The 10,487-nt window shown below is 41.9% G+C and overlaps 1 protein-coding gene across 1 annotated transcript in view; it reads left to right on the top strand.

The window, feature by feature from the left end:
* Positions 1 to 1,078: 1,078 nt before the first annotated feature.
* LOC109479293 (mucin-like protein) overlaps positions 1,079 to 10,487 on the top strand; it is a gene marked incomplete at its 3' end in the record, with an annotated part of 30,048 nt that continues 20,639 nt past the window's right edge. The window contains exons 1-6 of the mRNA XM_019781250.1: positions 1,079 to 1,273; positions 2,612 to 2,749; positions 3,938 to 4,032; positions 6,526 to 6,618; positions 8,749 to 8,877; positions 9,129 to 9,260. Of these exons, the coding sequence (XP_019636809.1) occupies positions 1,167 to 1,273; positions 2,612 to 2,749; positions 3,938 to 4,032; positions 6,526 to 6,618; positions 8,749 to 8,877; positions 9,129 to 9,260 (694 nt within the window). The remainder of the gene's footprint in view (positions 1,274 to 2,611; positions 2,750 to 3,937; positions 4,033 to 6,525; positions 6,619 to 8,748; positions 8,878 to 9,128; positions 9,261 to 10,487) is intronic.

The following is a 10,487-nucleotide window of genomic DNA, read 5'->3' as shown; positions in this document are numbered from 1 at the left end:
CGGGCACTTTTAGCCACCCCACCCCCCCCGGTCTTGGTAGGATTAAAAGCTGTGGGTATACTGTGTTTTGCTTTAAATTTGCGGTCGTCAACAGTAACCAAGTCAACATGCCGTGGTACACTTGTCCCTTTCTCTGAACACGGAAAGCTTAAAACCTGTATTGACAGAGTTTCACGATTAATAATTTATCATTTCGAATTAGATATGATTCGTTTCAGAAATATAATGAGGAGTCACAAGCTCAAAACGCTGTCTCTCCTGTTGCTGTTTGTGACGGTTTTTGACGGCTGGGAATAAGTACCTTCAATGCGTGCTTCATAAATTAATACTTAATTTTGTCAGTGATCACTTTTTCTCACAAATTTAGATACCAAATCTCGACTAAAAATGCTTGTCAATTTACCTTTAAGCGTTGCCGACCGTCCTAAATTTACCGTCAAGCGTTGCTGGCCCCGCTGAATTTACCGTTGCCTGGACCTCCCCATGTAGACCCTCTTACAGCATGGTTAAACCTCTTATACTTCTATATCACTTTACGTCCTCCAAAAAGACACTGCCTGATACACCATGACGTAGTGCAATGTATAATAATGTATCCCAAAGGGTTCGCCCCACTCCCCCTTCATTTCATCATCGATATCCATATCCACTTTAAACGACAAGTTAACATGCATGCGGAAATGGTCACAAGTGATTAGGCTTAAAAGCTGTGGGTATACTGTGTTTTGCTAGCTTTAAATTGCGGTCGTCAACAGTAACCAAGTCAACACGTCCTTATAGACTTGTCCCTTTCTCGGAACACGGAAAATTTAACACCTGTATTGACAGATTGAGACAACTCGTGGGTTGTTAACTCTCACACGGATAACGTGCAAATAATCAGGCTATTCACCGCGGGTCAGGGCTGCATTCAAAAGAGTCGACATGAAAGACACGGTTCATTACCAGAAGGTAAAGACGTGAAGGTGTCAGGTTGGAAAAGGGGAAGGTCTGAACTTACGTCAGAATGATTGACATTTACTTCCTGCTTTCCAGCGAAGAATGCGTTCACGGGTAATATTAGTGGGTTGGACAGGTTCAGTGACGCACTCATCAGAAGTAGAGTCAAGTGCGTGTTTTAAACTGTGCGGTTTTACTCTACGATCGAACGTTACTTCTTACGGTACATGAGGGATAACCCGTACGCGTCCACAATGGACAAGCTCCTGATCGTTTGGTTCCTTCTAGTTTTGGGGTTGGTCTACTTCAACTTCGCTTCGGCCCAGCTTCGTGGGTAAGTACGTGTGTCCTTTTTGTTCGCACTTCTGAAATTGGCCAGGGCGCAGAGAGAGCGCTAAACCTCACGAAAAACGAGGTCAAGTGGAACCTTGACGGCGACGTTCCTACGCTCTATGCGCGACAAGAAACTCAAATGTAAGCAACGTTTTTGGCCGATCAATTTTATAAATAGCTCACTTAACGAATCACGAAAATAGAGAAGGAAATTTTGTACGTTTACCCTCTTTGAAAGTCATTTTTGCACATCCTCCATTATTTCTAGATTCATGAAATCAAGGGTGTAAGACCCCATTTCACTAGGCCGCTCTAACTGCGCTCTCTCTGTGACCTGAAATTGGTCGGAGCGCGCGGAGATCACCATGTTTTGTTTCCAATTGGCCAACATTAATGTCGGGGCCGTTGCGCGTTCTCAAGGCGCTCGCCGCGCTTTCTTCACGCTTTCGCGGGGTTCGTATGTGTATCGCCGTCCTCGGCGCTCGCACGGCGATGGTATGACCCGGTTACGTACCATCGCCGAGGTGATGGTGCTCATGGCGCTCTCATCGCGCTCATGGCGCTCTCATGGTGACCTTGGTTTGGCGGTACGAGCGTTCGTTTAGCGGTGACGCGAACGTTGGTATAACGGCCGTCTGCGAATGCGGTTTAGCGGCATTGCAAATGTGCTCCTGGTCCATTTCTCACCGTATTTATAGCCACATTATGGTCCCGCTCCGACACCTCTATACCAACGCCAAACCAAAGTTCATTGCCGACATGGATCGCTGCTTGAACGCCCGACACCGTTCCAGCAACCCCGTGTCCGCTCGTAAAACGCTTGCAACCGCTCAAGCGAAGTTTGTGCAACGTTTAGTGGTGGAGCGGGGTTGAACTTTGCCGGGGCGGAAAATTGCCCCCTCCTCACCTCTCGCAATATTTTGTGCAGCTCAAAACTTTTGGAGGGTAGGAGGGCCCCTCCAGAAACATCAGCGGTGGCCGGGCGAACACGGCGTTGCTTTAACGGGGGCCAACTTCTGTTAACGGTGGTGAGCGGTTTCGAGCGGTGATGAATTTTATTCACCGTTCAAGGAACGCTCCAGCAAAGTTTGGCTAGTGTGACCGGGGCTTTACAATGAGAGCAGTGGGAGAGTGACACGAAAGCGCCATGAGAGCGCCGTGAGCGCCGTGAGAGCGCCGTGAGAGCGCCTTGACAGCGCCGTGAGAGTGCCGTGAGAATGCCCTAATAGCGCCGTGAGAGTGCTGTGATAGCGCCGTTAGAGCGCCGTGAAAGTCCCGTGAGAGCAGCGCTAATGGGGGTAATTATAAGCACAATTTATACCTTAGTTTGTTCCCACAGCCCTGAAGGCGCGGTGTGCACTCGTCAGGCGTCCCGACAGGTCATGTACACTGTGGAGAACAGGAGAAAACGGGACCGTTCATCCGGCATGTGGGGCTACCTGGGGATGTGGGACGTCTTCGGGGTTAAAACGGCCAGGTTCGGAACATTTTACATTACAATTTCACACTTACTTAAACTGTTACATTGCCCATGTTCACATATTAGACAAATGTGACATTCTGTTTTCTGAGTTAGAAGGATATTCCAATTTGTTGAGACTACTTCAGCACTAAGGAAAACGTACATCTTGAGGAATTTTGTGAAATTATCAGTGCTGTTACACACACGTTAAATCCTCCGCTACAAGAAGAGGTTCAGCCTTCGAATAATTTTAGACGTGAACAAATCTTCATATTATTCAGTTCGCAGAACTGTATATTATCTATACTCAATGTTGTCTCGGTTTCTAAAAGCATGCGAATATAGTTTGGGTCCAAACTCGGGTCTACTTCCTCTAATTTGTGCGTTTAAGTCTCCCATGACAAGAAGGAAGTTGTGGCGAGGGCTTTTTTCATCATCTTCTTGGCGCGTGTCCTAAGTTAATTGTTAAATATTTGCCTGACGCCAGTGAGTCAAACAGACAAGACAAACAAAGAGCCCGCGGTTCGTGTGCCTTGAAAAGTGTTTACACCAAGACCAGCAGTAGGCAAAATTATCGGCGACTTCAAGCAAATAACAGGTGCGGAATGAACCTTTTAATCAGAACACGTTTTGCTTGATTTGGCCAGAAGGGTGTTCTGATAGACAGGGTGAAAATAACGACGATGTACATACTGCAAGGCTGAAGGTGAACTTTCCATGTCAAGTCAATATTTAAACGTGTGCTCTTTAACGAATTTTATCGATATACCTTTGTTTGGGGAAGGATTTAATTAAGCCTTTGTTTACCTGCGTTTAGTGACGTTTTCTCATTACGTGTGTCTTTGAGAAATTCACTTAGAGGCATGGCATGAACTACATTGTCAAATGTCTAAGCTCCATGGGCATTCGAGAAACATCATAGCGGGTACTCATGATCACCCCGTAAAACAGCATCTTTGAAATTACTTCGTTATTCGTCGACCGCTCATTCGCACAGACTACTTGTAATGTACTAAAAGCGTGTCGACACTACACCTAAAACGTCATGCTACGCAATTTATCTATTTACTTAAGTCTACTTTTTTCATACGTTTACCTTGTGCATGGAAGCTGTTTCTTTCTTCTACGGTTCATGTTGGCGTCATTTTGAGATCTGAATATTATCTGTCATATTTCTAAATAAATCTGGTTTGTCGTGGTTAGAAACCCCCGAAGTTTGCAGACTGTTTACGCCACGGAGTACTTCATTGACTACGAGTGTTGCGTGGGCTGGAACAGGATCGGAGACACCTGCCAGGGTGAGATATGAACTTTTCCAATCAATTGGCTCGGGTTCAAGAGGTCCAGGGTTCAAATCCTTCCCGTGCCACCGATTTTGTGCCCTCGGGAAAGGCATTTTACACGACTTTCCCCCACTTCACTCTGGTGTAAGCTTTCGTTAGGGACGTCCCTCGGATAGGAAGTTAAATGGAGGTCCCGTGTTTGGGGAGAGCCACACCCCACGAACGTTAAAAAACCCATCACACTTATCAAAAAGAGTAGGGGACCTTCCTGGTGTGAGTGGTTCAAACCTTACAGCCCGGTCTTACGCAGCTTGTACATGTACGCACATGTACAAAACTGGTGTATTACGCCTAAAGGCTGTTTACCGGCTATGCGAAACAAACAAACAATTCACTTTTACTATAATAGTTTAGAAATATATCAGCTCATATAAATCTTTTAAGATTTATATGAGCTAATATATTTCTAAACTATTATGAATTCACAAAAACAGAATATCAACTTTAAAAGTCCCTACAAGAAACCTTAAATTAAGATATTACAAGTACGCAGGTCCGCCATGTTGCCTCGCTATGTTTTTCGCTTACAACTAAAAGGCACACAATGCAGGGATTTTAAACCGTAATTTCAAACCCAAGGAATTGGACTTACCCAAATTTCAACTGCTCACCGAGTCACGTGTGCTATCTGCATAGCGTGACGTCACAGAAGCGATTCACTGCTCATTCTTGGCAAAAAATGGAGTTGAACAGTCGACACAAGTCCAGTACATTGTGATGAAAATTACGGTTATAAATTCCCTACATAATGGTGACACAGTGATGATGAACATAGAAAATTATGAACTTTCAAATTAAAATACAAGTCAAGTCAAAGTTTATTGCACAAAGATTGCCACGGGTACAAATAAAGTTACTAGTTGGTATGAGTCTATCATAATGCTACATATATGGTCAACGGTTACTATGTCTGACATAGTGTTATAAAGAACTACTGGCTAGAAAATATTTCAACTCTACACGTACGTTCTACACTAAACCATGCTTATGAAGAGAACAGTGAGCAGTTGTACCTATACAAAACATGTTCTATGACTATTAAACAGAGTGTGGACTAAATTACTTGAATGTTCCAATTCTACAAATAAATGCTACGATACACTAAAGTATATAGATAGATGATAAAGTATTTAGTGACTCTACTTATACAGCTATTCTAAGATTTCTTTTTTGCATGGCATTATAAATGTACTGTCCTATATATACAGAAAATGTGTCAGGGCATGACATAAGTACATGGAACGTCTCTCTACTAGATTGGGTAATGTACCTACAAGTCTGGTAATAATCTCATTCACTGATTTGCATCAATGACAGGCTAATGGACAATACTTTAACCCTAAACAGTACACCTGGGGTCCGCGCGGACCCCAGCACTATATATTCTATAATATCTTTTTTGTTTCTAAAGATTTTTTTCTGAAATTTTAGGTAATTGTCACCCACAAAGTTGTCTCTCAATACAGTGCAGAAAACTCCGTTTCTACCATTTATAAAAAAAAATTATATCTGATTTTCTTTTGGGGTCCGCGCGGACCCCAGCCGGCTTTCGATCATAATGGATACACTGGCGTTTTTATACATTAACTTATTTCCGTTTTTATATGTTTTTATGCACTCATCGTATGTCTACCAAGTTTTCAGAGAATGGTGTAGTAATAGAATTAAATTTTGATAACTTTGGTGTAATTATGACGTCATATGACGTCAGAGCTAATAATATAGTCCGCCATATTGGATTTTGACCAATGACGTCATCAAATTAGCATATTCTATGCATATTAAATGATTTTACTTATATTTAATTATGTAAGTGGTTATTAATGTTGGAAAAGAAGTGTAATTTAATATAAAACTCAGAAAATTTGTATGTTTAAACCAAAATTACTTCTATTTTCAAAAAACTGCCTGCTAGAAACCCGTTGCCATGGCAACACAAAAAACATCAACTTACTAGTATTAAACTACTATGAACTTTTTTCCAGAGACATTTTAGGAAAGGTCTCCAAATTTGATACTTCTAGCGCAAGCCGTTTAGCCGCTATCTGAGATCAAAGTTGGGCCTCAAAAGCCCCATCAGTCTGAAATGGGTTTAAAAATCGGATATTTCTTCTTGTCTTCTTTTCTTCTCCAAAAAATAGAAAAAGTTCAAAATGTATGATTTTTGTATGTAATGTGGACACAAAGGTTCCCACATCAGTTTGCAAAACAATTGAGCTGGTAGCATGTTGATAATTTCTAAAAATTAGCAAAAAACTGTTCTGGGGTCCGCGCGGACCCCAGGTGTACAGATTAATCAGTCCGGGAAGGTGTACTGTTGAGGGTTAAGACATTGAAAAGCATTGTTTTTATAATGTGTTATAGCACGGGCTGGTTAAGCCATGGAGATAAAGCATAAGCAAGTTTCATAAACTGTTTTTCATAGGGATAATATTTTCTCTCCTGCAGCTGACTGCTACAGCCCATGTGAACACGGCCTGTGTGTTGACACGAACGTCTGTGTATGTGATGAAGGCTGGGAAGGCCAGCAGTGTGAACACGGTAATGTTGTCTTCCCATCTTATATATTCCAATGTCATTAAAAGCAATTCACCAATTTCACACTTCCCATAATGCCTAGTAACGGTCACGGATATGACGTAAGACCACCCCCTCCCCCTTCCTCGATGTAATATTTCCAACAAGTTCTAGCGACAAACTGGTCAACTATTGTTTTGAATTATTTCTCTATTATAAAGCGCAAGCCATAATTCCATTTTTTGGAATTAGAGAAAATGACGTACCTTCTATCGTTCTAATATACGTAATGCGACCGTGCGAGTAGGAGAGTCTTCGGTAGAAGGTAGAACGATAGACGGCACGTCATTTTCTCTTATTCCAACAAAAATACAATAATGGCATGCGCTTTATACTAGAGAAATAATTCAAAACAATAGCAGACCAGTTTGTCGATAGAACTTGTTGGAAATATTACACCGAGGAAAGGGGAGGGGGTGGTCTTACGCCATATCCGTGACCGTTACTAGTCATTATGGGAAGTGTAAAATTGGTGAATGGGATAAAAACAAGACACTTCTGTTTCTTCATATACATGGACTTTATTGACGCAACAAAAGTACAGTGACTTTTGTAAGGTCTAAAACTGCGTGTAGACATACATGGGTGCAACGAAATTGACCTACGTACAAAACAATAGATGAGTCAACTAATACTACTTGTTCTAGGGTCTAAACATTGTTTCATATATTTACCTATTTGTACACAGTAAGGCTTATTACCTTCTAGGATGAAATTAAATCCATCTATAGCATGAAAAGTAATAAGTTCTGTTGAGCAAGTGAAGAGAAGGTTAAACAGCTTTGTGCGTTTATCGTTATATAGTGGACAATCTATAATAAAATGTTGTTCGTCTTCAATATCATTGGGACAGAATTGACAAAACCTCTGGTCGCGGGGGATTTTTTTAAGTCGCTGTACTTTGTTGCGTCAATACAGTTCATGTTTATGAAGTAAAAGAAGTGTCTTATTTTTATCTCATTTCATTTAATAATATTTGCACCGCAACTGTTGTTAGATATGTCGTAAAATGCACTCGTTATCTTTATGTAACTTGCTCTATATATAAGATTTTAATGGAAAATTAACAGATTTTATGTTATTATGCGATATTGCATGTAACTTACAAGTTGATTTCAATAAATCTCAATCTGAATCCATTAGTAGTATGAATGGGCAATCCCTTCGCCCATGGTCGTATATGTACACATATGTAAAGTGCATAATATTGATTAAGTTTACACCCTATGGCCTACGATTTGTCAAAAATGAATAAATAAATGACAACCAAACCGTCGGTCCATAGTCCATACTGCCTATGCGGTTGCCATGAGATTAAAAGCTGTTGTGGTGACTTAAGATTAAAAACCATCTGTCTCTTGCTCGACCAAATACGTTAGATATGAAAAAACGCATTTATGTTATTTTGATTGTATTGTATTTCATTGAAAGGTAGCTATTAGATGCCACATTTTACTGGGATGACTTTTCTGTTCAATATGATCTCGAAGTAGATTTTCCGGTAGCAACCGTATTAGGAAACTGTTGGTGAAGAGTGGAGCCCTTGCTACGAAGAGAATATCTACGTACTTGAGAACTATATATTAAACAAACATTCCTAGAGGAAATGTGATTTTTAAACTTTTACAATTTTTTAACATTTAAACTCATTGACAAGTAAATATTATTGCTTCCTTTGAAGCACGGTTTTTTTATAGCTATCCACTCATCAGCACACTATAGGCCACACCAATTTAATTTGTTGGTTCTCGGATTTATCCAGAAAAAAATATAAAGCAAAGGGCAAAAAAAATAAAAACAGGGTTAGGCATCCTATTATAGCCCCTAATGCAACGATAGGAGCGATTAAGTCAAAACAAAAGGCTGGGTTAATACTTAAACAATGACTTTTGAACTTTTAATCAAACCACTGCATTAAACCACTGCTTTAAAAACTGTATCAACTTAGAAGAAAATGACTTTCTTCAACTGTTGGGGGCAAAATATGAGCATTTTAAAGTTGATTCAATTTTTTTTGGCAAATCAGAAAAACACGAAGAGGCGAATCCGAGAACCAACAGATTAAATTGGTGTTGCCTTATCGTATCTCTGCAGATGTGGACGAGTGCTGGTATGAGACAGACGAGTGTGACCGTGAGAACGGCGCCTGCACCAACACAGAAGGGTCTTACAACTGTACCTGCAACGACGGGCTACACCTTATCAACGGGACAGTTTGCCATGGTAGGATAATAAGTCTGAAAGATGTCAAAAAATAAACTCTTTATAAAAAGGATTCTCTCATCTTACTGGAGTTTTCGTACTCTTTAATAATGAAAGTACATTGTGTTGACTACAGTATAAGTCAAAAGAATAGGGATTAGTATAAAAAATAAACTGAACATTTTGCAAATAGTAAGCTATATTATGAAATATTTTGAGCGCAGAAAATGTACATGTATTTAAAAGTAGAACATTCCACTCTCTTCCCTTAGAAATCCCGGACACGGACGAGTGTACTACAGACAGTGGCGGCTGTGATCAGAGCTGTCATAACACACACGGGTCGTACTACTGCACCTGTGACGCAGGGTACACCTTAGCTGCCGACAGACACACCTGTACAGGTAAGCACACACGTGTCGTACTACTGCACCTTTGACGTAGGGTACACCTTAACTGCCGAGAGACACACCTGTACAGGTAAGCACACACGGGTCGTACTACTGCACCTGTGACGCAGGGTACATCTTAGCTGCCAAAAGACACACCTGTACAGGTAAGCAAACACGGGTCGTACTACTGCACCTGTGACGCAGGGTACATCTTAGCTGCCAAAAGACACTCCTGTACAGGTAAGAACACACAACTCGTACTACTGCACCTGTGACGCAGGGTACACCTTAGCTGCCGACAGACACACCTGTACAGGTAAGCACACACGGGTCGTACTACTGCACCTGTGACGCAGGGTACACCTTAGCTGCCGACAGACACACCTGTACAGGTAAGCACACACGGGTCGTACTACTGCACCTGTGACGCAGGGTACACCTTAGCTGCCGACAGACACACCTGTACAGGTAAGCACACACAACTCGTACTACTGCACCTGTGACGCAGGGTACATCTTAGCTGCCAAAAGACACACCTGTACAGGTAAGCACACACGGGTCGTACTACTGCACCTGTGACGTAGGGTCTATCTTAGGCCGTGTTTAAGTGAAGTCACCCAAACCGCGATTCTGGTAACTCACATTCCTTACATCTGGTCCACGTCCCTCACACTCCTGTGAAACCGTGTCCGATCACAATTCGCTTGAGCTACATTTTTTGCTGTTAGATTATAACACGCAAGGTGTCGTGTTATTAATGTCAGAGGTCAACGACCTGCTTGCTGATGCCCCCCCTCCCACGCGTATCTCGGCCGAATGCCGACGTGGTCCCGCCAGAGGCAGTAAAGCTCGCCCTAGAACGGACAAATTATTTGACCATTACTGCTCTTTAAGTTGCTGCCACGTAAAAGTTGGTATTGCATATAAATAAAGAAATATCACTTCGTAATCCATGACCAGGCGAAGTCACATTGAAATCACATTGCGTTCAGGCGCAAATCGCGATGCGGGGAAACCGATTCGAAACCACCTCTAGAAGTGGCTTGGGATCGAGGCGCTTTCAGTGTGATTTGGAGCGTTCAGATGGAGCCACTTTAAACGGGCTTCGGGGTAAACCACAGGTAAAGCGCCTTGGGTGACTTACACTTAAACACGGCCTTAGCTGCCGACAAACACGCCTGAACAGGTAAACAGTCATTTGGCTCTTACTATGGCTGTTTAGATCGTAGACCACAGCAA

The sequence above is a fragment of the Branchiostoma belcheri genome, unplaced genomic scaffold (assembly GCF_001625305.1).
Source record: "Branchiostoma belcheri isolate BF01 breed outbred unplaced genomic scaffold, Haploidv18h27 scaffold477, whole genome shotgun sequence".
Classification (NCBI taxonomy): Eukaryota; Metazoa; Chordata; class Leptocardii; order Amphioxiformes; family Branchiostomatidae; genus Branchiostoma; species Branchiostoma belcheri.
Note: the sequence above shows the minus strand (reverse complement) of the source record. Positions and strands in the feature narration are given on the sequence as shown.